This window comes from Oncorhynchus mykiss, chromosome 26 (assembly GCF_013265735.2).
Source record: "Oncorhynchus mykiss isolate Arlee chromosome 26, USDA_OmykA_1.1, whole genome shotgun sequence".
Classification (NCBI taxonomy): Eukaryota; Metazoa; Chordata; class Actinopteri; order Salmoniformes; family Salmonidae; genus Oncorhynchus; species Oncorhynchus mykiss.
The window spans coordinates 30,056,100-30,083,412 of NC_048590.1; the positions used below are offsets into that span (position 1 = coordinate 30,056,100).

Genomic DNA, 27,313 nt, shown 5'->3' on the forward strand with positions numbered 1-27,313 from the left:
GGTAACAGAAAGCTACGTGACTGTGACTGCTCACTATACCACAGAGGAGTGGACCTCCAGGGTAACAGAACTCTACGTGACTGTGACTGCTCACTACACCACAGAGGAGTGGACCTCCAGGGTAACAGAACGCTACGTGACTGTGACTGCTCACTACACCACAGAGGAGTGGACCTCCAGGGTAACAGAAAGCTACGTGACTGTGACTGCTCACTACACCACAGAGGAGTGGACCTCCAGGGTAAGAGAACGCTACGTGACTGTGACTGCTCACTACACCACAGAGGAGTGGACCTCCAGGGTAACAGAAAGCTACGTGACTGTGACTGCTCACTACACCAAAGAGGAGTGGACCTCCAGGGTAACAGAAACCTACGTGACTGTGACTGTTCACTACACCACAGAGGAGTGGACCTCCAGGGTAACAGAAACCTACGTGACTGTGACTGTTCACTATACCACAGACTGGTGGTCCTACAGGGTAACAGAAACCTATGTGACTGTGACTGTTCACTACACAACAGAGGAGTGGACCTCCAGGGTAACAGAAACCTACGTGACTGTGACTGTTCACTATACCACAGAGGAGAGGACCTCCAGGGTAACAGAAATCTATGTGACTGTGACTGTTCACTACACCACAGAGGACTGGACCTCCAGGGTAACAGAAAGCTACGTGACTGTGACTGTTCACTACACCACAGACTGGTGGTCCTCCAGGGTAACAGAAACCTACGTGACTGTGACTGCTCACTACACCACAGAGGAGAGGACCTCCAGGGTAACAGAAAGCTACGTGACTGTGACTGTTCACTACACCACAGACTGGTGGTCCTCCAGGGTAACAGAAACCTACGTGACTGTGACTGCTCACTACACCACAGAAGAGTGGACCTCCAGGGTAACAGAACGCTACGTGACTGTGACTGCTCACTACACCACAGAGGAGAGGACCTCCAGGGTAACAGAAAGCTACGTGACTGTGACTGCTCACTACACCACAGAGGAGTGGACCTCCAGGGTAACAGAAACCTACGTGACTGTGACTGCTCACTACACCACAGAGGAGAGGACCTCCAGGGTAACAGAAAGCTACGTGACTGTGACTGTTCACTACACCACAGAGGAGTGGACCTCCAGGGTAACAGAAAGCTACGTGACTGTTCACTACACCACAGAGGAGTGGACCTCCAGGGTAACAGAAACCTATGTGACTGTGACTGTTCACTTCACCACAGACGAGAGGACCTCCAGGGTAACAGAAAGCTACGTGACTGTGACTGTTCACTACACCACAGAGGAGTGGACCTCCAGGGTAACAGAAACCTACGTAACTGTGACTGCTCACTACACCACAGAGGAGAGGACCTCCAGGGTAACAGAAAGCTACGTGACTGTGACTGTTCACTACACCACAGAGGAGTGGACCTCCAGGGTAACAGAAACCTACGTGACTGTGACTGCTCACTACACCACAGAGGAGTGGACCTCCAGGGTAACAGAAAGCTACGTGACTGTGACTGTTCACTACACCAAAGAGGAGTGGACCTCCAGGGTAACAGAAACCTACGTGACTGTGACTGCTCACTACACCACAGAGGAGTGGACCTCCAGGGTAACAGAAACCTACGTGACTGTGACTGCTCACTACACCACAGAGGAGTGGACCTCCAGGGTAACAGAAAGCTACGTGACTGTGACTGCTCACTACACCACAGAGGAGTGGACCTCCAGGGTAACAGAAAGCTACGTGACTGTGACTGCTCACTACACCACAGAGGAGAGGACCTCCAGGGTAACAGAAACCTACGTGACTGTGACTGTTCACTACACCACAGACTGGTGGTCCTCCAGGGTAACAGAAAGCTACGTGACTGTGACTGCTCACTACACCACAGAGGAGTGGACCTCCAGGGTAACAGAAACCTACGTGACTGTGACTGCTCACTACACCACAGAGGAGTGGACCTCCAGGGTGACAGAAAGCTATGTGACTGTGACTGTTCACTACACCACAGAGGAGTGGACCTCCAGGGTAACAGAAACCTACGTGACTGTGACTGCTCACTACACCACAGACTGGTGGTCCTCCAGGGTAACAGAAAGCTACGTGACTGATTGTTCACTACACCACAGAGGAGAGGACCTACAGGGTAACAGAACGCTACGTGACTGTGACTGCTCACTACACCACAGACTGGTGGTCCTCCAGGGTAACAGAAACCTACGTGACTGTGACTGCTCACTACACCACAGAGGAGTGGACCTCCAGGGTAACAGAAAGCTACGTGACTGTGACTGCTCACTATACCACAGAGGAGTGGACCTCCAGGGTAACAGAACTCTACGTGACTGTGACTGCTCACTACACCACAGAGGAGTGGACCTCCAGGGTAACAGAACGCTACGTGACTGTGACTGCTCACTACACCACAGAGGAGTGGACCTCCAGGGTAACAGAAAGCTACGTGACTGTGACTGCTCACTACACCACAGAGGAGTGGACCTCCAGGGTAAGAGAACGCTACGTGACTGTGACTGCTCACTACACCACAGAGGAGTGGACCTCCAGGGTAACAGAAAGCTACGTGACTGTGACTGCTCACTACACCAAAGAGGAGTGGACCTCCAGGGTAACAGAAACCTACGTGACTGTGACTGTTCACTACACCACAGAGGAGTGGACCTCCAGGGTAACAGAAACCTACGTGACTGTGACTGTTCACTATACCACAGACTGGTGGTCCTACAGGGTAACAGAAACCTATGTGACTGTGACTGTTCACTACACAACAGAGGAGTGGACCTCCAGGGTAACAGAAACCTACGTGACTGTGACTGTTCACTATACCACAGAGGAGAGGACCTCCAGGGTAACAGAAATCTATGTGACTGTGACTGTTCACTACACCACAGAGGACTGGACCTCCAGGGTAACAGAAAGCTACGTGACTGTGACTGTTCACTACACCACAGACTGGTGGTCCTCCAGGGTAACAGAAACCTACGTGACTGTGACTGCTCACTACACCACAGAGGAGAGGACCTCCAGGGTAACAGAAAGCTACGTGACTGTGACTGTTCACTACACCACAGACTGGTGGTCCTCCAGGGTAACAGAAACCTACGTGACTGTGACTGCTCACTACACCACAGAAGAGTGGACCTCCAGGGTAACAGAACGCTACGTGACTGTGACTGCTCACTACACCACAGAGGAGAGGACCTCCAGGGTAACAGAAAGCTACGTGACTGTGACTGCTCACTACACCACAGAGGAGTGGACCTCCAGGGTAACAGAAACCTACGTGACTGTGACTGCTCACTACACCACAGAGGAGAGGACCTCCAGGGTAACAGAAAGCTACGTGACTGTGACTGTTCACTACACCACAGAGGAGTGGACCTCCAGGGTAACAGAAAGCTACGTGACTGTTCACTACACCACAGAGGAGTGGACCTCCAGGGTAACAGAAACCTATGTGACTGTGACTGTTCACTTCACCACAGACGAGAGGACCTCCAGGGTAACAGAAAGCTACGTGACTGTGACTGTTCACTACACCACAGAGGAGTGGACCTCCAGGGTAACAGAAACCTACGTAACTGTGACTGCTCACTACACCACAGAGGAGAGGACCTCCAGGGTAACAGAAAGCTACGTGACTGTGACTGTTCACTACACCACAGAGGAGTGGACCTCCAGGGTAACAGAAACCTACGTGACTGTGACTGCTCACTACACCACAGAGGAGTGGACCTCCAGGGTAACAGAAAGCTACGTGACTGTGACTGCTCACTACACCACAGAGGAGTGGACCTCCAGGGTAACAGAAAGCTACGTGACTGTGACTGCTCACTACACCACAGAGGAGAGGACCTCCAGGGTAAAAGAAACCTACGTGACTGTGACTGTTCACTACACCACAGACTGGTGGTCCTCCAGGGTAACAGAAAGCTACGTGACTGTGACTGCTCACTACACCACAGAGGAGTGGACCTCCAGGGTAACAGAAACCTATGTGACTGTGACTGCTCACTACACCACAGAGGAGTGGACCTCCAGGGTGACAGAAACCTACGTGACTGTGACTGTTCACTACACCACAGAGGAGTGGACCTCCAGGGTAACAGAAACCTACGTGACTGTGACTGCTCACTACACCACAGACTGGTGGTCCTCCAGGGTAACAGAAAGCTACGTGACTGATTGTTCACTACACCACAGAGGAGAGGACCTACAGGGTAACAGAACGCTACGTGACTGTGACTGCTCACTACACCACAGACTGGTGGTCCTCCAGGGTAACAGAAACCTACGTGACTGTGACTGCTCACTACACCACAGAGGAGTGGACCTCCAGGGTAACAGAAAGCTACGTGACTGTGACTGCTCACTATACCACAGAGGAGTGGACCTCCAGGGTAACAGAACTCTACGTGACTGTGACTGCTCACTACACCACAGAGGAGTGGACCTCCAGGGTAACAGAACGCTTCGTGACTGTGACTGCTCACTACACCACAGAGGAGTGGACCTCCAGGGTAACAGAAAGCTACGTGACTGTGACTGCTCACTACACCAAAGAGGAGTGGACCTCCAGGGTAACAGAAACCTACGTGACTGTGACTGCTCACTACACCACAGAGGAGTGGACCTCCAGGGTAACAGAAACCTACGTGACTGTGACTGTTCACTATACCACAGACTGGTGGTCCTCCAGGGTAACAGAAAGCTACGTGACTGTGACTGTTCACTACACCACAGAGGAGTGGACCTCCAGGGTAACAGAAACCTACGTGACTGTGACTGTTCACTATACCACAGACTGGTGGTCCTCCAGGGTAACAGAAAGCTACGTGACTGTGACTGCTCACTACACCACAGAGGAGTGGACCTCTAGGGTAACAGAAAGCTACGTGACTGTGACTGCTCACTACACCACAGAGGAGTGGACCTCTAGGGTAACAGAAAGCTACGTGACTGTGACCGCTCACTACACCACAGAGGAGTGGACCTCTAGGGTAACAGAAAGCTATGTGACTGTGACTGTTCACTACACCACAGAGGAGAGGACCTTCAGGGTAACAGAAAGCTATGTGACTGTGACTGTTCACTACACCACAGAGGAGTGGACCTCCAGGGTAACAGAAACCTACGTGACTGTGACTGTTCACTACACCACAGAGGAGTGGACCTCCAGGGTAACAGAAAGCTACGTGACTGTGACTGTTCACTACACCACAGAGGAGTGGACATCCAGGGTAACAGAAAGCTATGTGACTGTGAAAGCAGGCCCAAACCATGATGCTGCCACCACCATGTTTGACAGTGGGGATGGTGTGTTCAGCTGTGTTGCTTTTACGCCAAACATAACGTTTTGCATTGTTGCCAAAAAGTTACATTTTGGTTTCATCTGACCAGAGCACCTTCTTCCACATGTTTGGTGTGTCTCCCAGGTGGCTTGTGGCAAACTTTAAACAACACTTTTTAGGGATATCTTTAAGAAATGGCTTTCTTCTTGCCACTCTTCCATAAAGGCCAGATTTGTGCAATATACGACTGATTGTTGTCCTATGGACAGAGTCTCCCACCTCAGCTGTAGATCTCTGCAGTTCATCCAGAGAGATCATGGGCCTCTTGGCTGCATCTCTGATCAGTCTTCTCCTTGTATGAGCTGAAAGTTTAGAGGGACGGCCAGGTCTTGGTAGATTTGCAGTGGTCTGATACTCCTTCCATTTCAATATTATCGCTTGCACAGTGCTCCTTGGGATGTTTAAAGCTTGGGAAATCTTTTTGTATCCAAATCAGGCTTTAAACTTCTTCACAACAGTATCTCGGACCTGCCTGGTGTGTTCCTTGTTCTTCATGATGCTCTCTGCGCTTTTAACGGACCTCTGAGACTATCACAGTGCAGGTGCATTTATACGGAGACTTGATTACACACAGGTGGATTGTATTTATCATCATTAGTCATTTAGGTCAACATTGGATCATTCAGAGATCCTCACTGAACTTCTGGAGAGAGTTTGCTGCACTGAAAGTAAAGGGGCTGAATAATTTTGCACGCCCAATTTTTCAGTTTTTGATTTGTTAAAAAAGTTTGAAATATCCAATAAATGTCGTTCCACTTCATGATTGTGTCCCACTTGTTGATTCTTCACAAAAAAAATACAGTTTTATATCTTTATGTTTGAAGCCTGAAATGTGGCAAAAGGTTGCAAAGTTCAAGGGGGCCGAATACTTTCGCAAGGCACTGTATACAGTGTTGTAACGATGTGCAAATAGTTCAACTACAAATGGGAAAATAAATAAATATGGGTTGAGAGAGAGAGAGAGAGAGAGACAGAGACAGAGAGACAGGGAGAGAGATACAGAGACAGAGAGAGATACAAAGAGAGAGACAGAGAGAGAGAGAGAGAGAGAGAGATACAGAGAGAGATACAGAGAGAGATACAGAGAGCGAGAGAGATACAGAGAGAGATACAGAGAGAGATACAGAGAGAGAGACAGAGAGAGAGAGAGAGATACAGAGAGAGATACAGAGAGATATACAGAGAGAGAGACAGAGAGAGAGACAGAGAGAGAGAGAGAGAGATACAGAGAGAGATACAGAGAGAGAGACAGAGAGAGAGACAGAGAGAGAGAGAGAGAAAGAGATACAGAGACAGAGAGGGAGAGAGAGAGAGAGAGAGAGAGAGAGAGATACAGAGACAGAGAGGGAGAGAGAGAGAGAGAGAGAGAGAGAGAGAGAGAGAGAGAGAGAGACAGAGACAGAGAGTGTGTGCTTGACCCTGCCCATTGTTTGTCTTTGTGACAGCAGGGTTTCAAGTGTTCGCTGGACCGGCATAGGGTAAACAGGGGAAACGCTCTGATGCTAGCCCCCCTCTGTACCACCCCTCTCACCCCCGCCTACCTCTCACCCACTAGACTACCCCTCGCCCTCCTCCTTCAGCTGGGTGGCCTCGAGCTGTCAGAGGCACCAGAAACCCCCCAACACGACATTCTCTCTCCCAGCATGACCCTGCAGACACACACACAGACACACACTGACACACGTATACAGTACATACACACACAGGTACACTGGAACAGAGTGCATCACAAGAGCTAGCTGGAACCACTTCGCCCCAAAGATAAACAGGGTGAGTGTGATTCTGTGAAGGAGAAAATGTATATGAGTGTGTGTGTGTGTCAGTGTGTGTGTCAGTGTGTGTGTCAGTGTGTGTGTCAGTGTGTGTGGGAGCAGAAGGTCTGTGCCCATCTCTGCCTATCACTATCCCTTTCTCTTTCTCTCTGCTCACCCCTCTCTCTTTCCTCTAAGGCAAGGAAGGTGATGACAGAGTTGTGACAGGATGACATCACTTCTCCCTCCCCTCCCACCCATAGGTGCTCTGGCTAACCCTCTGGCTAATGCGCTATGCTTGAGGTGAAGGGGCATATGGGCGGGTGGGAGGGTGCAAGATCATAGGACGCTCCCACACAGAGGGGTGAGCTGACCCCCTATCTCTGAATCCCATCACCCCTCACTCTCTCTCCTCCATCCTCCTCTCCCCACTTCCTCAGTCTCCAGGGAGACATTCAACATCTGTAGTGTTGTGAGAGTGTTGCTGAGGAGTGCTGAGGAGTGCTGCATAGGAAGTGTTAAGGAGTGCTGAGGAGTGCTGAGGAGTGTTGAGAAGTGCTGTGGAGTGCTGCATAGGGAGTGTTGAGGAGTGCTGCATTGGGAGTGTTGAGGAGTGTTAAGAAGTGTGGAGGAGTGCTGTGGAGTTCTGCATGAGGAGTGTTGAGGAGCGCTGAGGAGCGCTGAGAAGGGTTGCAGAGGGAGTTTTGAGAAGTGTTGAGGAGTGTTTTAGGAGTGCTGAGGAGTGTTGCACAGGGAGTGTTGAGGAGTGTTGCACAGGGAGTGTTGAGGAGTGTTTTAGGAGTGCTGAGGAGTGTTGCACAGGGAGTGTTGAGGAGTGCTGTGCTGCTCCTCTGCCCTCCACCATTAGCCTCAGCGCTGCGATAAGAGGGTTTAGAGGAAAGCCATAATCCATAATCCACTCCTTATCAAAGCTAGCAGCTACACACACACACATACACACTGGGTCAGTCAGTGCGAGGGGGAAGGGGGGCAGATGGGCAGGGGACACACTTGACTGCTGAGGCCCTGAGGGGTTGGACGGGTGGGAGGCAAGGCTTGGACTGGGGGTTAGAACAAGGCTTGGACTGGGGGTTAGAACAAGGCTTGGACTGGGGGTTAGAACAAGGCTTGGACTGGGGGTTAGAACAAGGCTTGGACTGAGCTGGGACTGGGGGTTAGATCAAGGCTTGGACTGGGACTGGGGTTTAGAACAAGGCTTGGACTGGGACTGGGGTTTAGAACAAGGCTTGGACTGGGACTGGGGTTTAGAACAAGGCTTGGACTGGGCTGGGACTGGGGGTTAGAACAAGGCTTGGACTGGGCTGGGACAGGGGGTTAGAATGAGCCTGGAGCTGTGGTTATAAAGCTAGGGCTGAGGATAGGTCTGGGGTTATAAAATAGGACCGGGGGGGGGGGGGGGGGGCTCGAGGGGGCACAGATGTTGGCTGCCGTTAAGCCTGTCACCTCAGTGGCCTGGTGGCAGCTGGCATTGTTTAACACACAGAGAGAGGAGGGGGAGGAGATGGGGGAGAAGAGGGGGAAGAGGCGTTCGCATTCGCAGAGCCGCCAGCGATGTCAGATGTACATATGTCACATACATTCTGCCACGCCATGGGTTACAGGCCAGCCTGGAAATCCACTAATCCCTCGAGAGCCTGTGTGTGTGTGTGTGTGTGTGTGTGTGTGTGTGTGTGTGTGTGTGTGTGTGTTTGCAGGCAGCCTCTTTGTACTAGATCTCTTACCAGGCACAGAGAGGTTGAAACATTGCTTTGACTGGGCTGAAATGGATGGATGAAAATATAGAGTGGTTGAAAACACAAAAGACGCAACAGGCAACAAGATGTGAAAAGAGAAAGACGACAGAGAGAGGAGGGGAGACAGCAGGTACATACAGGGTGTTTGTCTGTCTCTGTGTGTGTCTAGTCTCACCTGGCGTGCCTCGCTCCTCCAGAGGCCGTTGCTGGTCTTGGTGGGGGCGATCGTGACGACGGGCGGGGTGCTTGGCACACTGTGGCCCCCAGGTGGCACCAGGACAGGCCCTGGGCCCAGGGGGCCTCTCTTGGGTGTGCTCACCGGAGAACTGTGGTTGGTGGCTGGGGACGAGACCGGAGACGACTCACTACTGATGGACGAGCCAGCTATGAAGAAAGAAGAGAGGACATGACATTATTACAGTAGCATTATTACTATACAGCCTTGTTACATGACATTTTACTAGACAGCTGAACCACACAGTCATTATTACTATACAGCCTTGTTACATGACATGATACTAGACAGAGCTGAACCACAGTCATTATTACTATACAGCCTTGTTACATGACATGATACTAGACAGATCTGAACCACACAGTCATTATTACTATACAGCCTTGTTACATGACATGATACTAGACAGAGCTGAACCACAGTCATTATTACTATACAGCCTTGTTACATGACATGATACTAGACAGAGCTGAACCACACAGTCATTATTACTATACAGCCTTGTTACATGACATGTTACTAGACAGCTGAACCACACAGTCATTATTACTATACAGCCTTGTTACATGACATGTTACTAAACAGCTGAACCACACAGTCATTATTACTATACAGCCTTGTTACATGGCATGATACTAGACAGATCTGAACCACACAGTCATTATTACTATACAGCCTTGTTACATGACATGATACTAGACAGAGCTGAACCACACAGTCATTATTACTATACAGCCTTGTTACATGACATGATACTAGACAGAGCTGAACCACACAGTCATTATTACTATACAGCCTTGTTACATGACATGTTACTAGACAGCTGAACCACACAGTCATTATTACTATACAGCCTTGTTACATGACATGTTACTAGACAGAGCTGAACCACACAGTCATTATTACTATACAGCCTTGTTACATGACATGTTACTAGACAGATCTGAACCACACAGTCATTATTACTATACAGCCTTGTTACATGACATGTTACTAGACAGAGCTGAACCACACAGTCATTATTACTATACAGCCTTGTTACATGACATGTTACTAGACAGCTGAACCACACAGTCATTATTACTATACAGCCTTGTTACATGACATGTTACTAGACAGAGCTGAACCACACAGTCATTATTACTATACAGCCTTGTTACATGACATGTTACTAGACAGATCTGAACCACACAGTCATTATTACTATACAGCCTTGTTACATGACATGATACTAGACAGAGCTGAACCACACAGTCATTATTACTATACAGCCTTGTTACAATACATGATACTAGACAGAGCTGAACCACAGTCATTATTACTATACAGCCTTGTTACATGACATGTTACTAGACAGAGCTGAACCACACAGTCATTATTACTATACAGCCTTGTTACATGACATGTTACTAGACAGAGCTGAACCACACAGTCATTATTACTATACAGCCTTGTTACATGACATGTTACTAGACAGCTGAACCACACAGTCATTATTACTATACAGCCTTGTTACATGACATGTTACTAGACAGATCTGAACCACACAGTCATTATTACTATACAGCCTTGTTACATGACATGTTACTAGACAGATCTGAACCACACAGTCATTATTACTATACAGCCTTGTTACATGACATGTTACTAGACAGATCTGAACCACACAGTCATTATTACTATACAGCCTTGTTACATGTCATGATACTAGACAGAGCTGAACCACACAGTCATTATTACTATACAGCCTTGTTACATGACATGTTACTAGACAGATCTGAACCACACAGTCATTATTACTATACAGCCTTGTTACATGACATGTTACTAGACAGAGCTGAACCACACAGTCATTATTACTATACAGCCTTGTTACATGACATGTTACTAGACAGAGCTGAACCACACAGTCATTATTACTATACAGCCTTGTTACATGACATGATACTAGACAGAGCTGAACCACACAGTCATTATTACTATACAGCCTTGTTACATGGCATGTTACTAGACAGCTGAACCACACAGTCATTATTACTATACAGCCTTGTTACATGACATGATACTAGACAGAGCTGAACCACACAGTCATTATTACTATACAGCCTTGTTACATGACATGTTACTAGACAGAGCTGAACCACACAGTCATTATTACTATACAGCCTTGTTACATGACATGTTACTAGACAGAGCTGAACCACACAGTCATTATTACTATACAGCCTTGTTACATGACATGTTACTAGACAGAGCTGAACCACACAGTCATTATTACTATACAGCCTTGTTACATGACATGATACTAGACAGAGCTGAACCACACAGTCATTATTACTATACAGCCTTGTTACATGGCATGTTACTAGACAGCTGAACCACACAGTCATTATTACTATACAGCCTTGTTACATGACATGTTACTAGACAGATCTGAACCACACAGTCATTATTACTATACAGCCTTGTTACATGACATGTTACTAGACAGAGCTGAACCACACAGTCATTATTACTATACAGCCTTGTTACATGGCATGTTACTAGACAGCTGAACCACACAGTCATTATTACTATACAGCCTTGTTACATGACATGTTACTAGACAGAGCTGAACCACACAGTCATTATTACTATACAGCCTTGTTACATGACATGTTACTAGACAGAGCTGAACCACACAGTCATTATTACTATACAGCCTTGTTACATGACATGTTACTAGACAGAGCTGCACCACACAGTCATTATTACTATACAGCCTTGTTACATGACATGTTACTAGACAGAGCTGAACCACACAGTCATTATTACTATACAGCCTTGTTACATGACATGTTACTAGACAGAGCTGAACCACACAGTCATTATTACTATACAGCCTTGTTACATGACATGATACTAGACAGAGCTGAACCACACAGTCATTATTACTATACAGCCTTGTTACATGACATGTTACTAGACAGCTGAACCACACAGTCATTATTACTATACAGCCTTGTTACATGACATGTTACTAAACAGCTGAACCACACAGTCATTATTACTATACAGCCTTGTTACATGACATGTTACTAGACAGCTGAACCACACAGTCATTATTACTATACAGCCTTGTTACATGACATGTTACTAGACAGATCTGAACCACACAGTCATTATTACTATACAGCCTTGTTACATGACATGTTACTAGACAGATCTGAACCACACAGTCATTATTACTATACAGCCTTGTTACATGACATGTTACTAGACAGATCTGAACCACACAGTCATTATCACTATACAGCCTTGTTACATGACATGATACTAGACAGATCTGAACCACACAGTCATTATTACTATACAGCTTTGTTACATGACATGTTACTAGACAGATCTGAACCACACAGTCATTATTACTATACAGCCTTGTTACATGACATGTTACTAGACAGAGCTGAACCACACAGTCATTATTACTATACAGCCTTGTTACATGACATGTTACTAGACAGATCTGAACCACACAGTCATTATTACTATACAGCCTTGTTACATGACATGTTACTAGACAGATCTGAACCACACAGTCATTATTACTATACAGCCTTGTTACATGACATGTTACTAGACAGAGCTGAACCACACAGTCATTATCACTATACAGCCTTGTTACATGACATGTTACTAGACAGAGCTGAACCACACAGTCATTATTACTATACAGCCTTGTTACATGGCATGTTACTAGACAGCTGAACCACACAGTCATTATTATCTTCAAGATGTTCAAATGTTCACAGATGACCAGGAAAGTCAAATAATAATCACAGAACCCGTGTTAGCATATCCAAGAGTAGCGTAGTGGAGAGGAAACAGTGGGCTCTGACACACAGTTCTGGGTTAGAGTATGCTAGACTAGCATATCCAAGAGTAGCGTAGTGGAGAGGAAACAGTGGGCTCTGACACACAGTTCTGGGTTAGAGTATGCTAGACTAGCATATCCAAGAGTAGCGTAGTGGAGAGGAAACAGTGGGCTCTGACACACAGTTCTGGGTTAGAGTATGCTAGACTAGCATATCCAAGAGTAGCGTAGTGGAGAGGAAACAGCGGGCTCTGACACACAGTTCTGGGTTAGAGTATGCTAGACTAGCATATCCAAGAGTAGCGTAGTGGAGAGGAAACAGTGGGCTCTGACACACAGTTCTGGGTTAGAGTATGCTAGACTAGCATATCCAAGAGTAGCGTAGTGGAGAGGAAACAGTGGGCTCTGACACACAGTTCTGGGTTAGAGTATGCTAGACTAGCATATCCAAGAGTAGCGTAGTGGAGAGGAAACAGTGGGCTCTGACACACAGTTCTGGGTTAGAGTATGCTAGACTAGCATATCCAAGAGTAGCGTAGTGGAGAGGAAACAGCGGGCTCTGACACACAGTTCTGGGTTAGAGTATGCTAGACTAGCATATCCAAGAGTAGCGTAGTGGAGAGGAAACAGTGGGCTCTGACACACAGTTCTGGGTTAGAGTATGCTAGACTAGCATATCCAAGAGTAGCGTAGTGGAGAGGAAACAGTGGGCTCTGACACACAGTTCTGGGTTAGAGTATGCTAGACTAGCATATCCAAGAGTAGCGTAGTGGAGAGGAAACAGTGGGCTCTGACACACAGTTCTGGGTTAGAGTATGCTAGACTAGCATATCCAAGAGTAGCGTAGTGGAGAGGAAACAGTGGGCTCTGACACACAGTTCTGGGTTAGAGTATGCTAGACTAGCATATCCAAGAGTAGCGTAGTGGAGAGGAAACAGTGGGCTCTGACACACAGTTCTGGGTTAGAGTATGCTAGACTAGCATATCCAAGAGTAGCGTAGTGGAGAGGAAACAGTGGGCTCTGACACACAGTTCTGGGTTAGAGTATGCTAGACTAGCATATCCAAGAGTAGCGTAGTGGAGAGGAAACAGTGGGCTCTGACACACAGTTCTGGGTTAGAGTATGCTAGACTAGCATATCCAAGAGTAGCGTAGTGGAGAGGAAACAGTGGGCTCTGACACACAGTTCTGGGTTAGAGTATGCTAGACTAGCATATCCAAGAGTAGCGTAGTGGAGAGGAAACAGTGGGCTCTGACACACAGTTCTGGGTTAGAGTATGCTAGACTAGCATATCCAAGAGTAGCGTAGTGGAGAGGAAACAGTGGGCTCTGACACACAGTTCTGGGTTAGAGTATGCTAGACTAGCATATCCAAGAGTAGCGTAGTGGAGAGGAAACAGCGGGCTCTGACACACAGTTCTGGGTTAGAGTATGCTAGACTAGCATATCCAAGAGTAGCGTAGTGGAGAGGAAACAGTGGGCTCTGACACACAGTTCTGGGTTAGAGTATGCTAGACTAGCATATCCAAGAGTAGCGTAGTGGAGAGGAAACAGTGGGCTCTGACACACAGTTCTGGGTTAGAGTATGCTAGCCTAGCATATCCAAGAGTAGCGTAGTGGAGAGGAAACAGTGGGCTCTGACACACAGTTCTGGGTTAGAGTATGCTAGACTAGCATATCCAAGAGTAGCGTAGTGGAGAGGAAACAGTGGGCTCTGACACACAGTTCTGGGTTAGAGTATGCTAGACTAGCATATCCAAGAGTAGCGTAGTGGAGAGGAAACAGTGGGCTCTGACACACAGTTCTGGGTTAGAGTATGCTAGCCTAGCATATCCAAGAGTAGCGTAGTGGAGAGGAAACAGTGGGCTCTGACACACAGTTCTGGGTTAGAGTATGCTAGACTAGCATATCCAAGAGTAGCGTAGTGGAGAGGAAACAGCGGGCTCTGACACACAGTTCTGGGTTAGAGTATGCTAGACTAGCATATCCAAGAGTAGCGTAGTGGAGAGGAAACAGTGGGCTCTGACACACAGTTCTGGGTTAGAGTATGCTAGACTAGCATATCCAAGAGTAGCGTAGTGGAGAGGAAACAGCGGGCTCTGACACACAGTTCTGGGTTAGAGTATGCTAGACTAGCATATCCAAGAGTAGCGTAGTGGAGAGGAAACAGTGGGCTCTGACACACAGTTCTGGGTTAGAGTATGCTAGACTAGCATATCCAAGAGTAGCGTAGTGGAGAGGAAACAGTGGGCTCTGACACACAGTTCTGGGTTAGAGTATGCTAGACTAGCATATCCAAGAGTAGCGTAGTGGAGAGGAAACAGTGGGCTCTGACACACAGTTCTGGGTTAGAGTATGCTAGACTAGCATATCCAAGAGTAGCGTAGTGGAGAGGAAACAGTGGGCTCTGACACACAGTTCTGAGTTAGAGTATGCTAGACTAGCATATCCAAGAGTAGCGTAGTGGAGAGGAAACAGTGGGCTCTGACACACAGTTCTGGGTTAGAGTATGCTAGACTAGCATATCCAAGAGTAGCGTAGTGGAGAGGAAACAGTGGGCTCTGACACACAGTTCTGGGTTAGAGTATGCTAGCCTAGTATATCATAGCGTAGTAGAGGGGAAGCAGTGGCCGCAGACACACCATTCTGGGTTAGCATATCCTAGCCTAGCGTATACACAGGCCCAGATGGATGGCCCTGGGTGGCCATTAGATAGTGACAGTGATCAGGACGTGGCCATTTTAAAGGTAGCCACAATTTCATCATATGATTTATCACCAGGTTTTTCAGGCGTTACTAGGCTGCGCAGTAGATTTAATGTTTTTCCTCCCATAGCAGTCAGAAATGTCGGCACAACGACTTCTGCTTTAATTCCATTTGCCAACACAAAGTACTCAAAACATTCTGGGTAAGAACTCCATTGTTCCACAGATTCATCAAATGTTCCTATATTTCCAACCAATGCAGACATTTTCGGTTTATTTTTCTTTCTCACACTTTTCAGACGGTCCCTTAATCCCAGACCCTTTTCTTCTTCTTTTAACTCACGATGACTTCACATTCTCCTGCAGCGAAACTCTTCCTATCTCTTCCCATCCCTCGAGGCTCTCGTTTCTGTGACATCAAAGGCTAGCTAGCATCACTCGACTGGCTAGCTCCACGTTTTGTTTGCATCTTTCTACAGTGGAAAAAAAATACGAATTGAACTGACTTTCTGCAGAATGATGAGTACAAACGTGAGAACGTTTCTTCCTCGTCCCCAGTTTGGTTGTATAGCACACTGTATTACTTATACAACTGATGTAAGGATAGGACTGTCACGTTCTGACCTCTATTTCCGTTGTTTTGTATTTATTTAGTATGGTCAGGGCGTGAGTTGGGTGGGCAGTCTACGTTTGTTTTTCTATGTTTTGGGGCATTTCTATGTTTTCGGCCTAGTATGGTTCTCAATCAGAGGCAGGTGTCATTAGTTGTCTCTGATTGAGAATCATACTTAGGTAGCCTGGGTTTCACTGTGTGTTGGTGGGTGATTGTTCCTGTCACTGTGTTTGTTGTCACAGGATAGGCTGTATAGGTTTTTCACGGTCCGTTTTTGTTTTGTAGATTTAAGTATTTTCATGTATCGTTCATTTTCCATTAAAGAAACATGAGTAACCACCACGCTGCTTTTTGGTCCGCTTCTCCTTCTACAGACGAACGTCGTTACAAGGACATGAGACAGGAGTAGAAATTAACGTAGGCATTGTTCAATGCGCTTCACAGGAAGGACATTCCAAGTATTTTAAGGTAGGTAAGCAAGGGGGGTTACAGGTGCCCTAAAAGGACAACAAAAAGGAACATAAAATTCAACATACCAATTAGGATTTGGCAAAAAAATACTTGAATCAGTTATAGAACCCATTGCCCTTTATGGTTGTGAGGTCTGGGGTCCGCTCACCAACTAAGAATTCACAAAATGGGACAAACACCAAATTGAGACTCTGCATGCAGAATTCTGCAAAAATATCCTCTGTGTACAACGTCAAACACCAAATAATGCACGCAGAGCAAAATTAGGCCGATACCCACTAATTATCAAAATTCAGAAAAGATCCATTAAATTCTACAACCACCTAAAAGGAAGTGATTCCCAAAACTTCCATAACAAAGCCATCACCTACAGAGAGAGGAGTCCCCTAAGCAAGCTGGTCCTGGGGCTCTGTTCACAAACACAAACAGACCCCACTGAGCCCCAGGACAGCAACATAATTAAACTAAACCAAATCATGAGAAAAGATAATTACGTGACACATTGGAAAGAATTTACAAAAAAACAGAGCAAACTAGAATGCTATTTGGCCCTAAACAGAGAGTACACAGTGTAAGAATACCTGACCACTGTGACTGACACAAAATGAAGGAAAGCTTTGACTATGTGCAGACTCAGTGAGCATTGCTATAGAGAAAGGCCGCCGTAGGCAGACATGGCTTTCAAGAGAAGACAGGCTATGTGCTCACTGCCCACAAAATGAGGTGGAAACTGAGCTGCACTTCCTAACCTCCTTCCAAATGTATGACCATATTAGAGACACATATTTCCCTCAGATTACATAGATCCACAAAGAAATAGAAAACAAATCCAATTTCTGTTAGGTGAAAGACTAGTGCGCTATCACAGCAGCAAGATTTGTGACCTGTTGCCACAAGAAAAGGGCAACCAGTGAAGAACAAACACCATTGTAAATACAACCCATATTTATGTTTATTTATTTTCCCTTTTGTAGTTGAACTATTTGCACATCGTTACAACACTGTATATATACATAATATGACATTTGAAATGTCTTCATTCTTTTGGAACTTTTGTGAGTGTAATGTTTACTGTTGATTTTTTATTTCACTTTTGTTCATTATCTATTATTATTATTATTACCACTTGCGTTGGCAATGTAATAATATGTTTCCCATGCCAATAACGCCCCTTAAATTAAAATTGAGAGAGAGAGCGAAAGCGAGTGAGATAAATAGAGAAATAGAGAGAGATATACAGAGAGAGAGAGAGAGATACAGAGAGAGAGAGAAGTAGAGAGAGAAAGGTAGAGAGGAATAGAGAGAGAGAAAGAGAGAAGTATAGAGAGAGAGAGAGAGAAAGAGAGAGAGAGAGCGAAAGCGAGTGAGATAAATAGAGAAATAGAGAGAGATATACAGAGAGAGAGAGAGAGATACAGAGAGAGAGAGAAGTAGAGAGAGAAAGGTAGAGAGGAATAGAGAGAGAGAGAGAGAGAAGTATAGAGAGAGAGAGAGAAAGGGAGAGAGAGAGAGAGAGAGAGATACAGAGAGAGAGAGAAGTAGAGAGAGAAAGGTAGAGAAGTAGAGAGGAATAGAGAGAGAGAGAAAGGGAGAGAGAGCGGATGTGTGTATATGTTTTGAAGTGTTTGTGCACATGTGTATGTAGTAGTTTGTGTGGTGTATGTAACACACAGCAGCAATAGCTTTAAACCTCAGGCCAGGTTCAGTTCTCTATCCTCTCCAATCTATCCACCTGACCACACAGAGACAGCCTGAGGAGAGTGTGATAGGTCAGGATGTCTGGACATGTCTGGATTATCACTCCTTATCATTCTAGCATTGTGACCTATCTTAGTTACCCTAGCAACAGACATCACACTACAATAGGGTTTGATGGTTAGGTATGGTGGTGGTCTGGATATGACCCGGTAGAAAGAATTAAGACACATGTTTATAAATCTAATCAATTACTAATGAGACAGATATTGTAATTCCTTTTGAAAATGTGAATGAGGAAAAGCTTTGAAGGGAAATGGGTGTAATAGGTGTACATTACACAGCAGGCCTCTGTGGCTAGATAATACTAGAGAGAGAGAGAATGATAGAGAACAATAGAGAGAGAGAGATACAGATATATATATATATATATATATATATATATATATATATATATATATATATATATATATATAAATATAGAGATAGAGAACAATAGAGAGAGAGAGAGACAGATATATATATATATATATATATATATATATATATAAATATAGAGAGCAATAGAGAGAGAGAGAGAGACAGATATATATATATATATATAAATATAGAGATAGAGAGCAATAGAGAGAGAGCGAGACAGATATATATATATACAGTGCCTTGCGAAAGTATACGGCCCCCTTGAACTTTGCGACCTTTTGCCACATTTCAGGCTTCAAACATAAAGATATAAAACTGTATTTTTTTGTGAAGAATCAACAACAAGTGGGACACAATCATGAAGTGGAACGACATTTATTGGATATTTCAAACTTTTTTAACAAATCAAAAACTGAAAAATTGGGCGTGCAAAATTATTCAGCCCCCTTATGTTAATACTTTGTAGCGCCACCTTTTGCTGCGATTACAGCTGTAAGTCGCTTGGGGTATGTCTCGATCAGTTTTGCACATCGAGAGACTGAAATGTTTTCCCATTCCTCCTTGCAAAACAGCTCGAGCTCAGTGAGGTTGGATGGAGAGCATTTGTGAACAGCATTTTCAGTTCTTTCCACAGATTCTCGATTGGATTCAGGTCTGGACTTTGACTTGGCCATTCTAACACCTGGATATGTTTATTTTTGAACCATTCTATTGTAGATTTTGCTTTATGTTTTGGATCATTGTCTTGTTGGAAGACAAATCTCCGTCCCAGTCTCAGGTCTTTTGCAGACTCCATCAGGTTTTCTTCCAGAATGGTCCTGTATTTGGCTCCATCCATCTTCCCATCAATTTTAACCATCTTCCCTGTCCCTGCTGAAGAAAAGCAGGCCCAAACCATGATGCTGCCACCACCATGTTTGACAGTGGGGATGGTGTGTTCAGCTGTGTTGCTTTTACGCCAAACATAACGTTTTGCATTGTTGCCAAAAAGTTACATTTTGGTTTCATCTGACCAGAGCACCTTCTTCCACATGTTTGGTGTGTCTCCCAGGTGGCTTGTGGCAAACTTTAAACAACACTTTTTATGGATATCTTTAAGAAATGGCTTTCTTCTTGCCACTCTTCCATAAAGGCCAGATTTGTGCAATATACGACTGATTGTTGTCCTATGGACAGAGTCTCCCACCTCAGCTGTAGATCTCTGCAGTTCATCCAGAGTGATCATGGGCCTCTTGGCTGCATCTCTGATCAGTCTTCTCCTTGTATGAGCTGAAAGTTTAGAGGGACGGCCAGGTCTTGGTAGATTTGCAGTGGTCTGATACTCCTTCCATTTCAATATTATCGCTTGCACAGTGCTCCTTGGGATGTTTAAAGCTTGGGAAATCTTTTTGTATCCAAATCAGGCTTTAAACTTCTTCACAACAGTATCTCGGACCTGCCTGGTGTGTTCCTTGTTCTTCATGATGCTCTCTGCGCTTTTAACGGACCTCTGAGACTATCACAGTGCAGGTGCATTTATACGGAGACTTGATTACACACAGGTGGATTGTATTTATCATCATTAGTCATTTAGGTCAACATTGGATCATTCAGAGATCCTCACTGAACTTCTGGAGAGAGTTTGCTGCACTGGAAGTAAAGGGGCTGAATAATTTTGCACGCCCAATTTTTCAGTTTTTGATTTGTTAAAAAAGTTTGAAATATCCAATAAATGTCGTTCCACTTCATGATTGTGTCCCACTTGTTGTTGAAACTTCACAAAAAAATACAGTTTTATATCTTTATGTTTGAAGCCTGAAATGTGGCAAAAGGTCGCAAAGTTCAAGTGGGCCGAATACTTTCGCAAGGCACTGTATATAGAGATGGAGAACAATATTGTTCTCTATCTCCATATTTATATATATATATATATATATTCTTAAAATATAGTGGAGATCCTAACTGACCTAAGACAGGAAATCTTTACTAGGATTAAATGTCAGGAATTGTGAAAAACTGAGTTTTTGGCTAAGGTGTATATAAACTTACGACTTCAACTGTATATATATATATATATATATATATATATATATATATATATATATATATACACTACTGTTCAAAAGTTTAGGGTCACTTAGAAATGTCCTTGTTGTTGAAAGAAAAGCACATTTTTTGTCCATTAAAATAACATCAAATTTATCAGAAATACAGTGTAGACATTGTTAATGTTGTAAATGACTATTGTAGCTGGAAACGGCAGATTTTTTATAAAATATCTACATAGGCGTACAGAGGCCCATTTTCAGCAACCATCACTCCTGTGTATATACAGTTGAAATCGGAAGTTTACATACACCTTAGCCAAATACATTTAAACTCAGTTTTTCACAATTCCTGACATTTAATCCTAGTAACAATTTCCTGTCTTAGATCAGTTAGGATCAATACTTTATTTTAAGAATCTAAAATGTCAGAATAATGGTAGAGAGAACAATTTATTTCAGCTTTTATTTTTTTCATCACATTCCCAGTGGGTTAGACGTTTACATACACTCAATTAGTATTTGGTAGCATTGCCTTTAAATTGTTTAACTTGGGTCAAATGTTTCGGGTAGCCTTCCACAAGCTTCCCACAATAGGTTGGGTGAATTTTAACCCATTCCTCCTGGCAGAGCTGGTGTAACTGAGTCAGGTTTGTAGGCCTCCTTGCTTGCACACGCTTTTTCAGATCTGCCCACAAATATTCCATAGGATTGAGGTCAGGGCTTTGTGATGGCCACTCCAATACCTTGACTTTGTTGTCCTTAAGCCATTTTGCCACAACTTTGGAAGTATGCTTGGGGTCATTGTCCATTTGGAAGACCCATTTGCAACCAAGCTTTAACTTCCTGACTGATGTCTTGAGATGTTGCTTCAATATATCCACATAATTTTCCTGCCTCATGATGCCATCTATTTCGTGAAGTGCACCAGTCTCTCCTGCAGCAAAGCACCCCCACAACATGATGCTGCCACCCCCTTGCTTCACGGTTGGGATGGTGTTCTTCGGTTTGCAAGCCTCCCCCTTTTTCCTCCAAACATAACGATGGGCATTACAGCAAAACAGTTCTATTTTTGTTTCATCAGACCAGAGGACATTTCTCCAGAAAGTACAATCTTTGTCCCCATGTGCAGTTGCAAACAGTAGTCAGGCTTTTTTTATGGCGATTTTGGAGCAGTTGCTTCTTCCATGCTGAGCGGCCTTTCAGGTTATGTCAATATAAGACTCGTTTTACTGTGGATATAGATACTTTTGTACCTGTTTCCTCCAGCATCTTCACAAGGTCCTTTGCTGTTGTTCTGGGATTGATTTGTACTTTTTGCACAAAGTACGTTCATCTCTAGGAGACAGAATGAGTCTCCTTCCTGAGCGGTATGACGGCTGCGTGGTCCCATGGTGTTTATACTTGCATACTATTGTTTGTACAGATGAATGTGGTACCTTCAGGCGTTTGGAAATTGCTCCCAAGGATGAACCAGACTTGTGGAGGTCTACATTTTTTTCTGAGGTCTTGGCTGATATCCTTTGATTTTCCCATGATGTTAAGCAAAGAGACACTGAGCTTGAAGGTAGGCCTTGAAATACATCCACAGGTACACCTCCAATTGGCTCAAATTATGTCAATTAGCCTATCAGCAGCTTCTAATTTTCTGGAATTTTCCAAGCTGTTTAAAGGCACAGTCAACTTAGTGTATGTAAACTTCTGACCCACTGGAATTGTGATACCGTGAATTATAAGTAAAATAATCTGTCTGTAAACAATTGTTGGAAAAATTACTTGTGTCATAGACAAAGTAGATGTCCTAACCGACTTGCCAAAACTATAGTTTGTTTTCAAGAAATTTGCAGAGTGGTTGAAAAACGAGTTTTAATGACTCCAACCTAAGTGTATGTAAACTTTCAACTTCAGCTGTATATATGAGAGAGAGAGAGGTGATGAGGTGAGAGAGGAGGAAGCATATCTTGTCTGCACAACAACAATTAGTGGCCTAATCCTCCCTCCCTCACCTCAGAAAGCCATTACTCTCCCCTGGAAGACCAGGACAATCAATACCAGAGCACTCAGGCTGGCGAGCAGAGTGACACTTAATACAGCTCCACTATCACACCTCATATACTCACAGAAAGAGAGAGTGAAAGACTACCACCACAGGGGGAGTGGAAGAGGGAGAGAGAGACAACCACCACAGGGGAGTGGAAGAGGGAGAGAGACTACCACCACAGGGAGAGTGGAAGAGGGAGAGAGAGACTACCACCACAGGGGAGTGGAAGAGGGAGAGAGAGAGAGGCTACCACCACAGGGGAGTGGAAGAGGGAGAGAGAGAGAGAGAGAGAGGCTACCACCACAGGGGAGTGGAAGAGGGAGAGAGAGAGAGAGGCTACCACCACAGGGGAGTGGAAGAGGGAGAGAGAGAGAGACTACCACCACAGGGGAGTGGAAGAGGGAGAGAGAGAGAGAGAGAGGCTACCACCACAGGGGAGTGGAAGAGGGAGAGAGAGAGAGAGAGAGGCTACCACCACAGGGGAGTGGAAGAGGGAGAGAGAGCGAGAGAGAGGCTACCACCACAGGGGAGTGGAAGAGGGAGAGAGAGAGAAAGAGGGCAAGAGAAATAAGAATCGTTACAAAAGAGTGAATGAGAGAGATAAAAAGGGATAGAGCAGAAATTAATAATGATCACAGCAATCCAGACCTGCCAGAGCTTCAAGCAACAGACCTCTACTCCCCTGATACCACTCCATCTCTCTCTCTTCCACCATCCCTTCCTCCCCCTCATTGTTCTCACTCCCGTTCCCTGTGTGTGTGTGTGTGTGTGTGTGGTGCTGTCTTTACAGTGGGGGAGGCAGGACACACTGCATCTTTGAGTGAAAGCTGGAGGAGAAGCAGGTGAGGAGAAGGAGGAGGGGTTGGTGTTCCCTCATCTGATTCTCCTCTTCATTGTACTCCTCTACAAGCCAACATCATAACCTCTGTATACCTCCACCGACACAGACCCCATCCCTCCTTCCCTCCCTCCTTCCCTGGAAACCATCCACACACCACCAGCTCCAGCCTGTTCTGTTATTCACTCCCTCTCCTCCATCTCTCTTTCTCTCCCTCTTTCCACACATCCCTCCCTCCCCTCTCTGTTCAAACGGACTGCCTCCCAAGCAGAGATCTCTCTGGGAAGACATCCATTTTTCATAAACACATTTTCAACAGTTAAGACAGTTAAGGAGAGAGGGAAGTAGCCCTGAACGCTTAACAGCCTGAGATGAGTGGTGTGTGCGTGTGTGTGTGTGCTTAATCTTAGATTTCTAGCATCTACTAAAGTCTAAACTACCCTCTCTCCCTCGTTCTAATAAATACAACCCCCCTCCAGTCTTTTCCTGTCACTCCCCCTTCCTCACTCCTCGTGTGGTGACAGTGCTAGTTGACAGGAAGTCAGTCCATCACTGAGCAGATGGGACAGAAATGATATGCAGGCCATCTGAGTGGCCCTAAAATAGTGTCATGCTGCCATATGCAGATCCAGCCTTCGTCTATTCACTGATGTGTCGCCACACATGCTCACACTGAGGCTGAGAGGAGAGAAGGGAGTGTCCTGGTTTCAAACACAGCCCTGGGCATTATGGATGTATCTCCATAGTCTGAACATGCTTCCTCTCCCCTTCTCCTGTCCTCCCCTTCTTCTGTCCTCCCCTGTCCTCCCCTTCTTCTGTCCTCCCCATCTCCTGTCCTCCCCTTCTTCTGTCCTCCCCTGTCCTCCCCTTCTTTTGATCTAATCACAAAGGACTGGTGAAAGCAAAATGGACTAGACACCAGTCTAGTTCTTTCAGATCAGTCAGACATTAAAGGAGGTGAGGAGATGAAGCCAGTCCCCTACTGGTGCTGTTAGGACATACATTAAGAACAACACGCTGGTCCTCTGCCCTCTAATGGTGGATAAGAGACTGCAGGCCAAGCTGTGGCTCCACGCGCTGCTCCTACGCTAGAGACGGAGAGCGAGGAAGTCTAAGCGAGAGAGAGAGTGCTCTGTGTCTGTTCCTGCGTGTGTGTATGTACAGTGCATTCAGAAAGTATTCAGAGCCCTTGAATTTTTCCACATTTTTTATGTTTCCGCCTTATTCTGATTTTTTTAATATATTTTTTTAATCTTCATCAATATACACATACACCCCATAATGACAAAGCAAAAATAGGTTTTAAGAATTGTATTACCAGAAATAGCTTCTTTACACAAGTATTCAGACCCTTTGCTATGAGACTCCAAATTGAGTTCAGGTGCATCCTGTTTCCATTGATCATCCTTGAGATGTTTCTACAACTGTATTGGAGTCCACCTGTGGTAAATTCAGTTGATTGGATATGATGTGGAAAGGCACACACCTGTCTATATAAAAGTCCCACAGTTGACAGTGCATGTCAGAGCAAAAACCAAGCCATGAGGTCGAAGGAATTGTCCGTAGAGCTCCGAGACAGGTTGAAAATAGTGGTGCAGCGACGCTCTCCATCCAACCTGACAGAGCTTGAGAGGATCTGCAGAGAAGAATGTGAGAAACTCCACAAATACAGGTGTACCAAGCTTGTGGCGTCATAACAAACACACTGTGCTGCCAAAGGTGCTTAAACAAAGTACTGAGTAAAGGGTCTGAATACTTATGTTAATGTGATATTTCAGGTTTTTTTTTTTATATACATTTGTAAAAATGTCTAAAAAAACGTTTTTGCTCTGTCATTAATTGGATAGTGTAGATGTGTAGATTGAGGGGGAATTTATTTATTCCATTTTAGAATAAGGCTGTAACATAACAAAATGTGGAAAAAGTCAAGGGGTCTGAATACTTTCCAAAGGCACTGTATGTGTGTGTGGTGTATGTGGGTGTGATTGAGTGTATGTCTGTGTGGGCAAACGTGTGTGTGTGTGATTAATGTGTAGCTCCTCTCTCCATCGCTGTGCCATTACCAGTCCCTCTCTCCCAGACTACCTCCATGCATGACCGCCCAAGCTGACTCTAACTGAGAGAGAGGTACACACAGACACATACACGGGCGCATACGCACGCATAATCACACTAACACACATGCACGTACGCACGCACGTATACACACGCACATAAACACGCACACACAAAGCTCCACACAGCCCCAGGTTAAGGTCTCTCTGTCCCAGCACCGTATCCTTCCACCTCTAATCCCATCAAGAAACATAACAATATCCTTGTCCACCTGCTGATTTTACCCAAGGAGACTTGTCTTAACACAAACCTTCAGGGAAAGTGACCATGCGAGAATTGAACCCACATCTTTGATCTTGCCAGCTACACTCCAACCGACTGTGCCATTCAAGCCCCAAATCTCATGTTCCCTTCCTGGCCCTATCCAAAGCTCCAAACTCTGTCTCTCCTCCACAGCCCCGAACACACCCCCAGACACAGCCCTACCAGCTAGCGACAAGCTGTTGTTCATCTCCTCCCCTTCCCTCCTTCCTTCCTCTCTCCTCCACAGCCCCGAACACACCCCCAGACACAGCCCTACCAGCTAGCGACAAGCTGTTGTTCATCTCCTCCCCTTCCCTCCTTCCTTCCTCTCTCCTCCACAGCCCCGAACACACCCCCAGACACAGCCCTACCAGCTAGCGACAAGCTGTTGTTCATCTCCTCCCCTTCCCTCCTTCCTTCCTCTCTCCTCCACAGCCCCGAACACACCCCCAGACACAGCCCTACCAGCTAGCGACAAGCTGTTGTTCACCTCCCTCCCTCCCTCCCTCCCTCCCTCCCTCCCTCCCTCCCTGCATTAGAACAACATCAGCACTTAATTAAACAGTCCATTTCACACCTGGTGTGCATAGCAGCGCCGAGCCAACCCTTCCTCCATATGCCATACCATCCCCCAGCCACACACACACAAACCCTGCCTCACTCACTCACACACACACACACACACACACACACACACACACACACACACACACACACACACACACACACACACACACACACACACACACACATAAACACACACACACACACACACAACCTCGGCCACGGACGGGCAACACAGTTCAAAGCACCTAATCTGCATCAGGGAGTGTGTGTTTCAAGGGTGTATATGTGTGTGCACTCTTAGAAAAAAAGTGCAATCTATAACCTAAAAGAAAGGCTTAGTCGGCTGTCCCCATAGGAGAACCCTTTGAAGAACCCCTTTTGGTTCCAGGTAAAACCCTATTGGGTTCCAAGTAAATGGTTCTATGGTTCTACATGGAAACCAAAAAGGGTTCTACCTGGAAGCAAAAAAGGGTTCTCCTATGGGGACAGCCAAAGAACCATTTTGGAATATTTTTTTCTAAGAGTGTGGTGTGTGTTATTTTCCCAGAGAGGGGGAGTAAGACAGAGAGATAGAGAGCGAGCAGTAGGATGGTTTCTGGAGGAGAATGT

The 27,313-nt window shown here is 45.6% G+C and overlaps 1 protein-coding gene across 1 annotated transcript in view; it reads right to left on the bottom strand.

Annotated features, from left to right (window-relative positions):
• LOC110506108 (genetic suppressor element 1) overlaps positions 1-27,313 on the bottom strand; it is a 420,263-nt gene that overhangs the window by 36,959 nt on the left and 355,991 nt on the right. Inside the window, exon 4 of the mRNA XM_036964533.1 lies at positions 9,057-9,265. Within this exon, the coding sequence (XP_036820428.1) occupies positions 9,057-9,265 (209 nt within the window). The remainder of the gene's footprint in view (positions 1-9,056; positions 9,266-27,313) is intronic.